General features: G+C 52.0%; 1 protein-coding gene across 1 annotated transcript; it reads left to right on the top strand.

The window, feature by feature from the left end:
* Nucleotides 1–3,281: 3,281 nt before the first annotated feature.
* CD40 (CD40 molecule) lies at nucleotides 3,282–14,762 on the top strand. Its single transcript, XM_030309472.1, has 9 exons — nucleotides 3,282–3,385; nucleotides 7,146–7,224; nucleotides 7,558–7,683; nucleotides 7,938–8,084; nucleotides 8,438–8,531; nucleotides 11,131–11,192; nucleotides 13,330–13,416; nucleotides 13,527–13,555; nucleotides 14,175–14,762. The coding sequence occupies exons 1-9, from the start codon at nucleotides 3,335–3,337 to the stop codon at nucleotides 14,337–14,339; spliced, it is 840 nt and encodes a 279-aa protein (XP_030165332.1). The 5' UTR covers nucleotides 3,282–3,334; the 3' UTR covers nucleotides 14,340–14,762.
* Nucleotides 14,763–16,641: the final 1,879 nt, after the last annotated feature.

Genomic DNA, 16,641 nt, shown 5'->3' with positions numbered 1-16,641 from the left:
AAAGGGAAATTCACCACAGCATAGCTGAAGGTAGAGATTAGGGGGGAAAGCTTCATTATTATGCCCTATCAAGTCGAGTCGCCTCAGTATACCGGTTCCGTGAGTAAACAGAATAACTGAAATACAGTGTGGTAGGGCTGGAGGCTTGCTTAGGTAAGCAGCTGCAGGGTTCTGAGAGGGCAAGGGGAGGTGGGTGGGTGCACATTCCAGGGTGGCCGATGCAGAGGGCTCTGCTTCAGCACCTGAGCTGAGACTTGAAAGATGAGAAGGGGTTGATCCAATGAAAGGAGAATGGAGAAGGTCTTTCCGGCAGAGGTGGTGGCACAGTCTGGAGCAGAAAGTTGAGGGCAGAAGGAGCCCATGGCCTTGAGGTCCTGTGAGCTTAAGGAGTGAGGGCTCTAGGGAGTTGCTTCAAACCTAAGAGCAACACAATGGGATTTTCATATTAGAATCATCTGCTCACCAGATTCTGGCTATGTTGTGGACTTGACCTCCAGGCCTGCTTCTTACCCATCCATGTGGCCCTGTGACTGCCCCCCTCCCCACCTCCTGCAAAGGGCATATCTTGTCATTCCAAAATCCTGGGTCCCCACTCCTGGAATGTCTTTTGCCCTATCTTTGAACCCTTCCTAAATAGTTCCCCTCTTTGACAGGACTCTGAAATATTGCCATCCTCCCCATAAATCATCTCGCTTTCCTCTTCCAGTATATTTTTCTCAGCCCAGGAGGATTCTGTGCCTTCTCTTAGCCTCTCCCCACAGCACATGTCTCCTTGGGATATGCATATACTAAAATATCTTCCCTTTATCTTATCTGGTCTTCACCCCATGGGGCAACCCGAAGGCTACTATTTATTCTTCCACACATTAATTTAAGCAGCTTTAATTACGACCATGATATGTTTTATATAATATAATTAACGTTTTAATTCTGTGTACTTGCTTCCCAAGGCAGTTTTGTGAAGGGCCCAATTTTGGAATCAAGCAAATAAAGAATAAGTAATGGCTGAAGTTATTATAGCAACGCCCTCCCCCCTCCCAAAGGAATTAAAGCTGTGTTTGCTTTTTGAAGTGGGTTAAAAAGGGAAAAGATAGTTTAATATTCTCTTCATCCCAGGCATGTTTGGTGGCTTTCGTGAAGTCCCCTGGACTCTGATTTCAAGAGTTCCTGGCTTATCGGTGTCTGACCACCAGCTTGTGATGTGTTGCGGCTACCAATCAGCTTTGCATCTCCTGCCCCCCACATCCTTCCTGATGGAGGATGTACTGCAAATGAGAAGTTACTGAACGCACTTACTCATTTATTCACTCAGCAAATATGTATTGGTGTCCTATTACGTGCCCCGGACTGGGATGAAGTCAGCCTTGCCTTCAAGGAGCTCACTACGTGCCCCGGACTGGGATGAAGTCAGCCTTGCCTTCAAGGAGCTCACTACGTGCCCCGGACTGGGATGAAGTCAGCCTTGCCTTCAAGGAGCTCACTACGTGCCCCGGACTGGGATGAAGTCAGCCTTGCCTTCAAGGAGCTCACTACGTGCCCCGGACTGGGATGAAGTCAGCCTTGCCTTCAAGGAGCTCACTACGTGCCCCGGACTGGGATGAAGTCAGCCTTGCCTTCAAGGAGCTCACGGTCCAAAGGGGCCAGACAGATGGAGTTCTAGTCCAGCAGGCTAATGCTGTGGGAACATGGAGAAGGGGCTAAGGAAGGGGCGCAGGAAGTTAAGAGGAGGTTTAACCAAAGAGAAGGTGAAACTTAAACTGGTTCCAGGAAGGAGAGGGGAAAGAAGGAAACAGCAAGACACAGTAAGAAGACAAGAGCGTTTGAACGTGGGGAGGAGAGTATGGTGGAAACCAGTGTGCATGGGAGGACATGGCAGGGAGTGAGCATGGGGAGACAGGTGGGGGTAGAGTGGAGAAGAGCTTGCTGGGTCAGGAGGAGCGGTTTGGACCATCTTGAGGATGGGGAGCCCAAAGAGGTTATTCAGCAGGGAAGTGTCCGGAGCAGATCAGACCTGGGGTTTGCGAAGAGAATTGCAACAGTATGAACAACGAGAGAAGGAGGGAGTGGGGGACGGTTAGTTAGTTGAGAGTTGCCTGGCCCATAGTAGGGGCTCAAAAGGTACCAAGTGAAGGAGGGAGGCTGTTGGGACAGCCCAAGTGAGAGATGATAAGCCTGTGAATCAGTGGTGGAGGTGATGGAAAGGAGGGTGCCCTTTGCAGCAGAAGCCAGGAGAGTGGAGTTAACATCCCCTTCGTCTCCCATCCTGTCTGATTCCATGCAGCCTGGCCTTTTGGCCTGGCCCAGAAATGCAGAACGTGGGGAATCGTCACCCCAACAACCAGCTGTCTAGTTCACATGCCTCAGGTTGCACTGGCGACAACCAAAGCTCAAGGGAAGTCAACCCATCAGAAGGAGAGTCTCAGTCAGAATTCAGGGATTCTATGCTGCTGAGTAGACCGTGTTAACACTGGTTGAAGAAGGGCCAGAACCCGGGCAATGTGGGCACAAGGGTGTGTGTGTTTCTGCAGAAGGAAAGAGTCCCGAGTCTCCCGAGATTCTCACGGGGTCCTGCGCTCCCACACAAAGGCTGATGTGCTACTCCAAATGCCTGTCTCCAGGTGACAGATGGGAACGGAGGCGTTGGAATAGAATCTGGTGGAGACGCATGGATGGATGGATGGATGGATGGATGGGGAGGCTGGGACGCTGCATCCACAGGAGGGAATTTCCTTTGAAAGAGAGGGAAACTTTAAGCTGGGAAACTGTTTTCCTTGAAACGCCACCGGAGCCATCCTCTCCCCCACACCCCAGCTATGGCCTTCCCGGTTTCTGGGATGCGGGGAACTTCCTCAGGCCTCTGCATCCGCGGTGGGGACACTTTCGGTTCTGCCGGAATTCCCGGAGGCTGCGGGGGGGGGGGGGGGAGAACCGTGGGGGGGGGGGGTGTCCCTGGGGCTTCTTCCCAGCACGCGGGGGATCTCTCTTTTCCGCCTTCGCGCTCCGAAAACACTGCTAGCTCCTTGCCCTCTTCAGCTTGGCCTCTGAGTCCCAGGGGCGAGGAGGAAGTGCACTTCCAGGGACCACGCGCCCTCCCCCTCGCCGAAAGCACGTCCCTAGTCTCCCGGGAGATTCGACTCCTAGGAACATTCGGGGGAAATCCCCGCGCGCAGCCTTGTCAGGAGCTCCGCCTCCCCCAACGATGCTGGCCGCGATTGGTCCCCGAAGACCCCGCCCATTTCCTGGGCGGGCGCGCGTGGGGTGGGGCACCGGCCGAGGGAGTTACTACGCGCTCAGTGCCCGCACCCGTACTCCGCCGCTAGGTACTCACCTCGCCATGGTTCTTCTGCCTCTGCGCTGTCTCCTCTGGGGCTGCGTGTTGACCGCCGTAAGTTGAGTTTCTGCTCCGACCCGACAGGGGATTTGGGGATTTGAGAGTGGAGAATGGGAAGAGAAGCAATATTTCGGGGAAGGGAACTTCCTAGCTGATTTTGGGGGATAGAAGACGGGGTAGAAGGTGCGTAAGGTACCCCGGGTCCCGGCTGCTTCTGTGTCATCCCAGGTTGGGGTCCCAGGTAGCCCCAAGAGGGCGCGTGGTGGGGGGGCACTGCAGGAAACGTGCACCTGCGGCGTGGACGGGGTTGGGATTTTGGGAGACTCAAGCCTTTATTTGGTCGGGAGGCTGGAGTCTGGGTTTGCCTCAGAGGCTGGCCACGCGGAGACTGCTGAGCGGTTTCAGAGATGAGAAGGGAGGCCGGGCAAGGGCAGGGGCGGGTCTGGCAGGTTTTCTGTCCCTTTAACATTGTGGACAGATGGCAGGCAGCCTCTGTGAGCGGTTATCATGTCCTGGCCCCCTGGGGCCGCCTTCTTGCAGGGTATCTTGTGGGAACAAGGGTGGGTGCAGAGGCCCAGGTACTTCTTTGAGAAGGCAAGGGGTTTTTAACACTCCCACCCCACCTCGACCCCCAAATCCTGGGTGATCCAACCTAGGAGGAATACCCAAGGCTGTGTCTCTGCCTCCTGAATTTAAGATGACATAGAGGACCCCTGGGGGAGATGAATAATTCAAGGGACCCAGGGAGGGGTGAGGAGACCAGCAGGGGTTTCTCCAGGCACCAGAAAGTCTCAGTTATGCCCAACCAAGCACATCTCCGGGATTTTCAGAGGCCCACACTTGACTCACTTTTTGTTCAAATGTATTTTTGTAGTTCCTCATTCTGGAGGCTGGGAATCCCCCCAAGTACCTGCCGCTCTCATTCCAACCTCTCCGGCCTCCCCCTGCTTTCAAGGGCCGTAGTTTCTGGCATGAAGTCTGGGCAGGAAAGACCCATGGAGGCGTAGGGGAGGGGAGTCAGCAGCAAGGGAAGAGAGCAGTTGGGGAAGCTGCTTTTGTCCCAGAACTTTCATTTTCACTCTAAGCAATGGTTCTTAGGGAGAAGGGAGTTGGGGGGGGGCGGGGTGGTGTTGGAGCTAGTGAGAGGAGGAAGAGGGCTCTTGTAGGAGGATTGGAGGGAGAGCCAGGGGATTCAGGAAGAAGGGTGGTCTGGGCTTCTCAAGAGCACACTACCAGCTCTGGCTCCAAGTAGAGACTGGGCTATGACAATAGCAGGGACTGTTTTTGAGACTTTCCTTTGTGTCAGGCTCTGAGCAAAATGCTTTACACGCATTCTTGGTCTGATTTTTTTGACTCCCCCATTGTACAGATGAGCAAACGGAGGCTCAGAGAGAGGAAAGAACTTGCCAGAGTTCTCACAGCTAGGTGGAACCTGGATGTAAATCTACGTCTGCCTGATGCCCACGCCCGCCTCCCCAAGCCTAGGTCCTGAGCTGCTTTGTCAGAAGGATTAGAGCTATGGAGTGGGAGCTGGAGATTGACAAACTTTCAGAGAAGAAGCCGTATTTCTCATAGATTTGAACATGGCATAAAGGACTTTCGTTGCCCTGGGAGTCTAGTGGGAAAGTCCACAGGGTTGTAGGAAGAACATTCACAGGATGTGGTGGTGGAGGCAACAGACCTTCATACTTCCTTCTCCATTTGGAGTAAGATTCACTTCTGTAGGTAATTTTCTCACTGAATGAGAGCCACCAATTAGGCAGAATCCTGGACAGCCAGCCAGTTAGCCAGGGCGGTAGTCATCCGAACAGATATTCACATATATATGATAATTAAAAGTGCCTTTTAATGAGCACCTCCTATGTTCTAGCTGCCGTGCCCGGCCATATACATATATTCATTCTGATTTTCACAACCGAATCTGTGGGGCAGGCATTACTCCCATTTTAGAGATGCGGAAACTGAGGCTAAGAGACAACATAACTAGTAAGTGTTATGACGTCAAGATTGCAGCCTTACACTGTTGGATTCTCAATCCTGTGCTCTTTTCACTGGCTGTTTCCCAAGTGTGGCATGATTTTAGGGAGCACAAGTGTACGGGACTAAACAACATAGATTTGCTTTACAGTTCTGTTAAAATCCTCCTTTTTTTCAAGGAGGAGGTCTTTGGAGCTAGAATATAGTTAAAACCTCTCCAGCATTTGCTAATCCTCCTTTTTTTATTATTTCTTTATTTCTTTATTTTTAAAATTATTTATTTATTTTATTTGAGAGAGAGAGAGAGAGAGAGAGAGAGAGAGCGTGAGCACGAGCAGGGGAGAGGGGCGGAGGGAGAGGGAGAGACAATCTTGAGCAGGTTACCGCTCAGCACCGGTTCCACTCTCAGTGCTGACCCCATGCGGGGCTCAATCCCACAACCCTGATCTGAGCCGAAATCAAGAGTCAGTCACTCAACTGACTGGGCCACCCAGGTGCCCGCTTTTTGAAACAAAAGCCAAGGTCAGCAAGCAAAGCAACCGGCTGGGTTTTAATAACGTTGTTTTGCTTCTGTTGAATTTATTTTTAGTGTTGCCTTTTATTTATGAGAAGTGATACTGGTTCTTCTCTGATGGCAGCGCTGTAAGGTTTACATTTAAAATAAATGTATTCGGGGCACCTGGGTGGCTCAGTTGGTTAACTGTCCAACTTCCACTCAGGTCACCATCTCATGGTTCGTGATTTGGAGCCCTGCATTGGGCTCGCTGCTGTCGGTGTAGAGCCTGCTTCGGACCCTCTGTCTCCTCCTCTTCTCTGCCCCCCCCCCCCGCTTGTGTTCTCTCTCTCTCTCTCTCTCAAAAATAAATAAGCATTAAAAAGAAATAAAATAAGGGGTGCCTGGGTGACCCAGTCAGTTGGGCGTCTGACTCTTGAGTTCAGCTCAGGTCACGATCTCATGGTTTGTGAGTACGAGCCCTGCATCGGGCTCTGCGCTGATGGTGCGGAGCCTGCTTGGGATTCTCTCTCCCCCATCCCCTCCTTCTATCCCTCCCCTGCTTATACGAGCGTGCGCATTCTCTCTCTCAAAATAAATAAATAAAATAAACTTAAAAATAAATAAAAATCACAATGGTTAAAAAATAAAACAAATGTACTTAAATTAATGGTACCTGGATGGAGTAAAAAATAGTGCAGTTGACGGAGAGGGGGAGTATTGACAGCTGAGTTCTTATTCAGATTCTATCACTGTGTGACCCTGGGCAGGTGACCCAACCTCTCTGGTCCTTAGCCTTACCATTTGTAAAGCAAAAAAGTTGGATTTTTTTCCTTCCAGCTTCACAGTCCTGGCATTTCACGAGAGAGGGGTTGGATAATCAGATGATGAGGGTTTGGAGAGGGAAAAGGGGTGGGGAGCAGAAAAATTGAAGGAAGCGGCCAAGTGCTAAATATAGCCTCAGCCAGGCCTAGGACCAGCTGCCTAGCCAGCCTCAGGACGCCAGGGGAGGTACCGGAGCCCTCGTTTGCTCCTGGGTGTTTGGGAAGAGGAAAGACTCAGGCGTCAAGCCAAAAGGAAGATCTGTTTAGTGCCGAGAATATTGCGATGTCCCAGTGCAATCGCTTTGTAAAATGCCAGACCGATCCTCTGGGTGCTTTTATAATCACGTCAGTTGGCAGTTTAGTTAAAAACAAACACACCAAGTAATATGCAGGCTCCAGTTTTCTGCTTTGGACTTCCACTTCGGTTCTAACCTCTGTGCTGGCTGACTTCCACCTTCCTGCCATAGAGGCTGCAGTAGAGATTTCAAGATCCCCTCAAATCGTCCAATTCTGTTTTTAGGTCCACCCAGAACCACGCACTACGTGCAGAGAAAACCAGTACCTGATAAACAGTCGGTGCTGTGATAAGTGCCAGCCAGGTGAGCGGCCGACCCTCCAGCCCCACAGCGGGACCCTTCCTGGCTTCCTGGTGGGTGCAGGCCCCGTGTGTCAACTGTAAACTCGAGTCTCAAATGACCCCTGGGATTTTCCCCATCCCCGCCCTGCAGGCAGAATGTCCTGGGTCCCCTCTCTGCCTACCCGGGAGTGGGGCTCCTATCTCTCCCATGTCCCCCACCAGACTATGAAGTCTAGAAGGGTCCGAGACTGTCATCTTTGAATCCCCTGCCCTGAAACCCAGCCTGATCAGTTTTTGATAAATGTCTTGACTCATTGAGCCGTCTGGAGCTGCTTCATTTCCTGATGTTTTCCAGGAGAGAAACTGGTGAATGACTGCACAGAGGTCACCTCCACGGAATGCCTTCCTTGCAAAAAAGGCGAATTCCTAGACACTTGGAACATAGAGAGACACTGTCACCAGCACAAGTACTGCGACCCCAGTGCGTGGGCTGCTGGGGAAGGGGTGCGCGGGGAGTCAGGCTGATAGTCTAACTTATTCCTGACAACGCAGCCGTTGCTTTTTAATAGCCAGGGTCTGTTCTGATTGGTTGGAGTCTGGGTTGTACCGGTTGTTAAATAATTTGATTCCTATCCCTACTTGGAAGAGGGTCTGATAAAAGCGGGAAGTGTGAGGGGCAGATCCCCCAAGCATGGCTCGTAAGGGGTCCCCATCCTTCCTGCCATCTCTGCTCAGACCAAGGGCTCCAGGTCCAGAGGGAAGGCACCTCAGAAACTGACACCACTTGCACATGTGACGAAGGTCTACACTGTACCAGCGACGCCTGTGAAAGCTGCATCCAGCACACCCTGTGCCCCCCTGGCCTTGGAGTCAAGCAGGTTGGTAAGTGGCCTGTCTGGGAATTGGCTCTGCGGGCAGGAGAGAGGAGCTGACACTCACGGTGAGGGATTGGGCAGTGGGCGCTCGGTCTCGGAGGTGGAGGGACCACCCTGCATTGGTACCTCTACTTGGTGAGCAGGAAATGGCACCTTTCTTGTCCTGCCTCCAGCCCTGGGTATCTGCCTTGGTTGGGCAGTGGGAGGAGGCTTCTTAGGGGCTGCAGCAGTCGGGGAAGCTCTGTGCTGGGGGACAGCACTTGACATAGATAGTTCTTCTGGCCCTTCCTGTCCACCTGTTTCCTTGAGAGTCGGGTGGGTGGTCCCCTGTGATGACGAAAGCCACCTCCTCCCTTCCAGCTACAGGGGTTTCTGATACCATCTGCCATCCGTGCCCAGCCGGCTTCTTCTCCAATGTGTCATCTGCTTCGGAAAAGTGTCACCCTTGGACGAGGTACAAGGATTCACCCCTTGTTTCCTGCCCTGAGAGGGGTGTGGGACTACTTCTATTCTACCCGGCCACCTGTCCTTCAGCCCCTGCTCCCCATGCCCACACACTTGTGCACATAGAGAACTTCTAGAGTGTCCACACGGTTGACCCAAAGGCCACTTTTCAGCATTTTTTTTTTTTTTCTGCTCTGTCTTGGCGGTAACAGATACTGCTGACCTCTTGATCTTCATGAAACTCCCTTCTTGGGGGCACCAGGACACCTCTCTTGCTTTCCTTCTACTTCTCCTCTGCTCCTCCTAGCTGATTTCCTTGGCCTTTGTTCTAGGCTCTACTCCCCAATCACTTTGCCCGCCTCCCCCGGGCATCTCATCCGTATCCATGGTTCCCAATCAGCATCTATTGTCTGGATCTGTCTCCTGGGTCCAAGACAGTCATATGCCACCACCAAGGGTCCAACTCCACGCAGTTGACCCACAGGCACCAAATGGACTCACTTGCCCGCCCCTCTCACCCTCTGGGAAGACACTCACTTGTGTTTGGGCACTTGTCCCGTGGTCCCTCCCTCACCTCCAAGCCCACATCAGGCACCAGGTCCTGTCTATCTAGCCTTCCAAATGTTTCGGGATTCCTTTTCTCTCCAGTGGTCATCCCTGTGGTCATCCCTGTGGTCATCCCTGTGGTCTGGATGGTGCCTTCACCTCCTCACCAGCCTCCCTGCCTCTGGTGTCTCCTCTTCAGCTGTGTCTCTATCCTCTTGCCAAAGCGAGCTTTCTAGTTTATTTCAAATCACAGTGCTCCCTATTTAAAAGGCTTCGTGACTCCCTGTGCCTTTAGGATGAAACGTGGACTCCTTCACCTGCTCCCCTAACTTGCGGCACCATTTCCTGACTTTTCCCCACATGCTACTTGCGATGCCCTCAATGTGCTGTTTCTCCTCTTGCATCAAACTCTCCTGCCTGGAATACCCTTAAACACCTGCCCAATTATTTTTTACATTTAATTAAAAAAAAAATGGGTAAGAGAGGCTCATGAAACACAAGGCACGAGAGAGCCTATGGCGGTGAGTTTCTGTTCCTTGGCCACTCAGTTCTCCTCCCTGGAAGCAGCTCTTCCCCCTGTGTGTCCTGCCAGAGAGTCTATGTACAAATAAATAAATGCACACGCATGCAAACACGTATTTTCCACACAAATACTAGCATCTCGTATATACTTTGTCATTTGTTTACTGTCTGCCTTGCTCCAGTAGACTGCAGATTCCTTCAGTGTAGGGACTTGGCCTTTTTTTTTTTTTTTCTTCTTCCGGTGATGCATTCCTTATGCCTAGAACAGTGTCCATGCATAGTAAGTGCTCAATTAATCTTTACCGATAAATGTTGAATGATAACTGGGGGCACCTTGGTTAATAAGATCAGAGCCCTGAGTTCCAGCCTCACTGCAGCTTAGAAAGTTTGCGACCCTCTGAGCCTCAGTGCCCTCACTTGGAGAATGGGAATGACCTTCATCTCACAAGGCATGAGGAAAAGACATGTAGGGGTGCCTTGTAGACACCTAAGCATTCTTATGTATGTGCTTTCTTTGAAGCTTCTCACCCTTTTCCCACTTTAGATGTTTTTTTTCTTCGTGGTGTCCTTTTCTATCCGTTCCTCCCCACCCCTCCAGCGACCACATCTTCATCATCCCATATTGAGACTCCTGCGCAGGCCTCCCAGCTGTCCACTCTTCCACAATTTCTCCTCCTGCAAGCTCTCCGGCCAAGTGAGTCCTCTCACTGTTGGGGCGTCTGGTTGGGTGCTGATGCGACTTCCCAGCTGAATCCAGTTGAAACCTTCATGGCTGATTACCGGTGATCTGGTTCTAAAGACCCAATTTTCCATAGTTCCTTAATACCGTTTGGCACGCCCCTCTCCCCCACCTAATCCCTCAAATCACATTGTCCTGCTTCAGCTAGAATGTTCTGCTGCTCTAAGTTTACATCCTTCAGGGCCGCTCAGATCTCCCTTCCCTAGGGAAGTCTTTCTGGACGAGCTTTTAACCCAGAGATTCTCAACTGAGCAATTTTTCTCCCCAGGGGACATCTGGCAATATCTGGAGATGTTTTGGTTGTCACAACTGAGGAGGGGCTGCTACTGGCAACTAGTGGGTGGAGGCCAGGGGTGTTGCTGAGTGTCCTATGGTGCACAGGACAGTCCCACAACAGAGAGTTATGTGGCCCCACACGTCAGTAGTGCTGAGGCTGAGAAGCCCTGCCTTAAACTGAATTCATCACCCCTCTATTCCAGCCACTGTGGGCTTTGTCTCCCCTTCTCTGAACGATTCCCAGTTCACTTTGACCTATGTGACAAACTTTGGCCTATTATTCCTCCTTGAAGATGCGCAATAATGTTTTCTCCGCACTCATGACTTCCCTAAGAACAGAGTCTGTGTCATTCCCATAATCACCAGCACAGGGAATTGCACACAATACGTGCTCAGTGAACCTGAACTTGTTGGTTTTGATGGTCTCCCTCCGGGGTTGGAAATCTTACAGCTGGGGAAATGTAATGTCTCTTTCTCTAACTGTGTGTCCGTGTGTGCACATGTGCGTGCACCTGTCTGTGCACAGGTGTGAGACCAAAGGCCTGGTGGAGCTTCAGGCGGGGACCAACAAGACGGATGCCGTCTGCGGTGAGTCTTAGAGAAGGGACTCTGGCAGCAGGCCGGGAAGGTGGCGAGCTGACAGGGGACGCAGGGTCGCACAGAGACACCTGGTGCGGAAAGAGAGAGGTGAAGTGAGAGGAGGCAGTTTGGGATTGAGGTGTCCTAGCTTTGCCACTTACCTGTGGAGCCTGGGCAAGTCCCCTCCCCACTCTGAGCCTCAGTTTCTTCATCTGTGAAATGGGCTGATGACAGCACTTCCCTTCGTTGGTTGGGGGGAGTGCCTGGCATGGGTTCCTGCACTTTGGAGATACTCCACCCTGCATTTCAACACCAGCGTGGGCATGCCACTGTTTCCTCTCAGAGCCTTGGTTTTGATTTTATAATGAGGAGGTTGGCCTACAGTAGCACAGGCCACAGGCCCAAATAGCTGCAGGGACTAGGCAGGTCATGTTAATGAGCAAAAGAGTCAGGGGTAAGAAAAATAAACTCTGTTTCTTCTTCAGACCCACTTTCCTCTTGGCAGGGCTGGGACTGGAGTGAGGTGAGCGAGGCAGGCAGGTGGGCAGGCAGAAAATGCAGTAATCAAGATAAATAACGTTAGATACATTTTTTTAAAAAAACAAAGCTAATATAAAAAAAAAGTCTAGAAAGAATACAATATCGGGGCGCCTGGGTGGTGCAGTCGGTTAAGCGTCCGACTTCAGCCAGGTCACGATCTCGCGGTCCGTGAGTTCGAGCCCCGCGTCGGGCTCTGGGCTGATGGCTCAGAGCCTGGAGCCTGTTTCCGATTCTGTGTCTCCCTCTCTCTCTGCCCCTCCCCCGTTCATGCTCTGTCTCTCTCTGTCCCAAAAAGAAATAAACGTTGAAAAAAAAAATTAAAAAAAAAAAAAAGAATACAATATCAAAATTTACATAAAAACATGACCCAACCCTGCCTCACTTGCCTCAGCCTAATCCCAGCCCTGGTTCTAATAAAACTTTATTAAATGTTTATTTATTTTTGAGACAGAGACAGAGCGTGAGCGGGGGAGGGGCAGAGAGAGAGGGAGACACAGAATCCAAAGCAGGCTCCAGGCTCCGAGCTGTCAGCACAGAGCCCGACGCGGGGCTCGAACTCATGGACCATGAGATCATGACCTGAGCTGAAGTCAGATGCTCAACCGACTGAGCCACCCAGGCACCCCCAACAGAACTTTATTTAAAAAACACATCTTGGGGCGCCTGGGTGGCGCAGTCGGTTAAGCGTCCGACTTCAGCCAGGTCACGATCTCGTGGTCCGTGAGTTCGAGCCCCGCGTCGGGCCCTGGGCTGATGGCTCAGAGCCTGGAGCCTGTTTCCGATTCTGTGTCTCCCTCTCTCTCTGCCCCTCCCCCGTTCATGCTCTGTCTCTCTCTGTCCCAAAAATAAATAAACGTTGAAAAAAAAATAATAAAAAATAAAAAATAAAAAAATAAAAAACAGACATCTGTTGACGCCTGGCTGGCTCAGCTGGTAAAGCATGTGACTCTTGATCTCAGGGTCATGAGCTCAAGCCCCATGTCGGGCATGGAGCCTGTTCAGTTAAAAAAATAAAATAAAATAAATAAAAATAAAATAAAAAATAAAAATAAAATAAAAAGCAGGCAGCCAGCCTGTGGGCCACAGCTTGTTGATATGATTTTTCAAAACATGACGTTAAAACATTACTCTTCTTGATTACTGAGGTTTTTTGGTGTTCCCTTAAATTTTGTTGCAAGGTGAATGTCTCACTTGCCTTCCCCTAGTTCCTGCCATGCACCTTGGTCTTTTTTTTTTTTTTTTTTTGTCATTTTCCCATTTAGGATAGAGACTTAGGTACAGAAAACCCTTTACTTTCCCCTCCATCCTTCTATAACAAAGGCAGCAATGCCGACATCAATGTCGATGGACCTCAGCATTGGGCAGGGAGTAGGGAGGGAAGGGGCGTGTGGGGAGCCGGGAGAGACAGCTGTATCGCTACTCAGTGCTGGTCACACTAAACACATCTGGCCACATTTTGTCAGGGCCACCTGTTTGAATCCTGTGATACAGCTGAGCTCAGACACTGGAGGATTTGAGAGTCCGGCAAGGGACAGAGCAGCTTGAGGCACGGGGGTAGGGGGCCGCTGCGGGTGGGAGGCCGTCACCGAAGTCTTGATTTCTCCAGGTTTCCAGGATCGGATAAGAGCCCTGGTGGTGATCCCCATCACGATGGTGGTCCTGCTTGCTGTCTTGTTGGTGTCTGCGTATATCAGTGAGTCCCCAGGTGGGGAGGTGATGAGGGAAGGGGGAGAGATTGGCTTTGCCAACTCCCCATCCCATTTGGTTTTTTCCTTCTCTCTCTCTCTCTCTCTCTCTCTCTAGGAAAGGTGACCAAGAAGCCAGAGAATAAGGTAGGTCAACCCTGGGCACCGGCTGAGGGTTTTGGCAAACTGGAAAGAAAGCCTGATTCGTTGTTGCCTCTATGGCAGTAACACTGATTCAGGGTCTGCCCCTGTGGCCAGTGGGGAGGCGGCAGGACTGGCTCCTCTCCGCCCCCCAACCCCTCCCCGCCACGATGCCCCCGCCCCCAGTGCTGGCCGGAGGGCTCTTCCGGTTCACTCCCCTGTACCACCAAATTCCGGCACCTTGGGAGCTCACCTCCCCACAGAACAGCCCTGGCACCTCTGGTAAAATCTGACATTTGCTGTTCCTTCCCGGCATTTGATACGTGGGGAACCACGTCTCTGTGGCCTTGGTCAGTGGTCAGGAGGTGGGGCCCCCTTTCCAGCCCCCCTGCTCCTTGGATCCAAAGCCTCCCGCTCTGGAAGCCTCTTGACACTCTGTGTGGCCAGCAGGGGGCAGGAGGCACCCACTGACTCAGCACCGACCCTCCTTTTGGGAAAGGGGAAGGGGCTTCCGTGTGTGTGTGTGTGTGTGTGTGTGTGTGTGTGTGCGCGCGCGCGCGCGCGTGTTGGGGGGGGTCCCCTTCTGCAGGATTGCCGGGGGTAACCTCCCGCCTTGGCTCCCCAGGTCCTCCAGCCTAAGGCTGTGTCGCAGGACCCTGTGGAGGACTTGGAGGTCCTTCCTGTCACCCTCCACCCCATTGCTCCGGTGCAGGAGACCTTACACGGGTGCCAGCCGGTCACCCAGGAGGACGGCAAAGAGAGCCGCATCTCGGTGCAGGAGAGAGTATGAGGCGGTGTGTGCCCAGGAGTGTGGCGGCATGGGAAACGGGCACGTGGCCGGAGAGCCTGGAGCTGCTGGTGCTGCAGAGGGAGGGTGCGGGGCGCCCCCGGCCTGCACCCCTGTGGTGCAGAAACAGAACCTTCCACCCCACCCTGGAGCCCACTGATCCCCCGACTTGGAGCCCACTGATCCCCCGACTTGCTTGTAAAGGCGGAGGCAAAACTTTTGGGGGGCCGTGTAGGAATATCCACCAAAATCCTCCCGCCCAGAGTTCAGTGGCCAGAGATGTATCATGGTGGTTTCGACGAGCCCAGGAAGACGTATGCGTGAATATCCGTCGCGGTGTTGTTTGTGACAGTGGACAATTGGAAGCCACTTAATTGTCCGGCAGCAGGGGACTGGCTAAATAAAAGTGTAATATATTTTATACAACAAGATCTCAAGAACACTGTTGTGGAACAACAACAACAAAAAAAGCAGGTTGCAGAATGATGGGTATGAAAGCATTTCTTTAAAAACACACACACCCCAACAGCATGATATGTCGTCTGGGGTTATGTGTATGCACAGAACATACCCGTGTATGTGTAGGTATAGCCAGTGTTCAGAAGGATACACAGAAAACGCACGGTTCCAGGAGTTGTAATGTCTGGGTTGGGGAAGAAGGGTTGGCGAAGGGTTAAAGGAAGAATTGGCTGCCCTCCCCCCCAAACGGAGGGTGAGTTCATACAATGCTTATGTAATTAAAAAGTCATCAAACATGTATAAAGGAAAACGGGGGTGGAAATGCTCGATGACATGAGCTGTTTAACTTACTGTCAGGCTCACAGAATTAGGGCACTTTCTGAGGATAATAACAATGTCCCCAGGCTGCTGTCCTTCCAGGGCGGTTTCCATGTGTGCTCGCATTTGGTGTTGTGTTTTGCAAAGCACTCTCTTCATTTTACTTATGTTCGCCAAAAAACGGCCTTGAGGGCAGCCAGGGTTCCACATCCCTCCCTCTTGAACAGAGGTGAAAATGGAAGCCCAGAGAGGTGAAGCCACTTGCCTGTGGCCACACAGCAATTCTTAGGGACGCCACTCAGAGCTTCCCCACTCCCCGTCCTGTGCTGCTGCTTCCAGATCTTCCTGCTCTCTGGAACCTACATCTGTGGCTCCTTCCTGGGGAGCTCCTGGGCCTCCCACTTCCTTCTGACCTCCCGACTGCTACAGGAGCTTGCAGCTTCTTGGTCAGATGGTGCCCCCTTCCCCCCCCCCCCCCCAGCAGTATCTGAGGTTAAAAATAAACCATCCTGTTCTCTTTTCCTGCTGTGCCAACTGAGGGGGAGCCTAGCCAGGAGGAGCAGCAGATGGGGTGGGAGCAGAGGGGAAGGGAGGGGAGGGGAGGAAGGTTGTAGGACGAGGAGAGGGAAGAGCCATGCAAAGCCCCTGCGCAGAGATTCACAGTGAAGATGAGACCGGGCTGGTTTCACCCAGGGATCTCAACCTTTTCCCCAGTACAAAGCTGCTTTTGGATTTCCCGTGTGTCCTGCTGGCTGGAGGGTGGGGGTGGAGAGGGCTTATCCTGGATGGAGACTGAGGGCAGCTGCAAGCCGAGAGAGGGGCACCTGGCTTGGCAGGCTTCCCAGAAGGGCTTTGAGAACAATTTGGATGCACCAGGTGGAGACGGTTGGTTTAGAAAGCAGAACAAAGTGGTGGCGTCATGGGGTGGGGGGGGGGGGGGGGGAGGGGAGCTTTGGGACCTCACCCTTATTCTCTACCTAGAGTCCGAAGACTAGCGTCACTCACTTCTGCGCGTGGCAGTATGGTGGCAAGAGGCAAGAGACCCTCCTCTGTCACCTGCTGTCTGTGTGACCTTGGGTATGTCATTTTCATCTCGGACCAGCTCAGTTTCCTTATCTGGCAAATGGGGATAATACCCATAGTAGATGGTATTGAGTCTTCTTTATTTTCTCCTGGGTCAGAGGTTTTCAATCTTGAACATGTGTCAGACCACCTGATCAAAACCTGACTTGCTAAAAGATTGCTGGGCCCCCATGGCCAGTGTTGGGGTAAGTCTGGATGGAGCTCAGGAATGTGCATTTCTAGCAAGATCCCTAGGTGACGCCAATGCGATGTGGTCCAGGGACCACACTTTGAGAAGTACCGCCCCTCCCTCGGCATTCCTACATTGCTACGTCCAGATGAGCCATGGGTTTCCTATTACAAGCACTGGAGATCGATTGCCTTGGGGCTCCCCCCGGTATTGGGTGCAGGTGTGCGGTGGTCAGATCTACCCAGGGGAGTTGATGACCCAGAATACTCTCCACTG

This window comes from Lynx canadensis, chromosome A3 (assembly GCF_007474595.2).
Source record: "Lynx canadensis isolate LIC74 chromosome A3, mLynCan4.pri.v2, whole genome shotgun sequence".
Classification (NCBI taxonomy): domain Eukaryota; kingdom Metazoa; phylum Chordata; class Mammalia; order Carnivora; family Felidae; genus Lynx; species Lynx canadensis.
Note: the sequence above shows the minus strand (reverse complement) of the source record. Positions and strands in the feature narration are given on the sequence as shown.

Coding starts and splice junctions, on each gene's coding strand:
- CD40 (XM_030309472.1), top strand. CDS start 3,335: ATGGTTCTTCTGCCTCTGCGCTGTCTCCTCTGGGGCTGCGTGTTGACC. Junction 13,417..13,526: donor GTTGGTGTCTGCGTATATCA/GTGAGTCCCCAG, acceptor CTCTCTCTCTAG/GAAAGGTGACCAAGAAGCCA. Junction 13,556..14,174: donor CCAAGAAGCCAGAGAATAAG/GTAGGTCAACCC, acceptor TTGGCTCCCCAG/GTCCTCCAGCCTAAGGCTGT.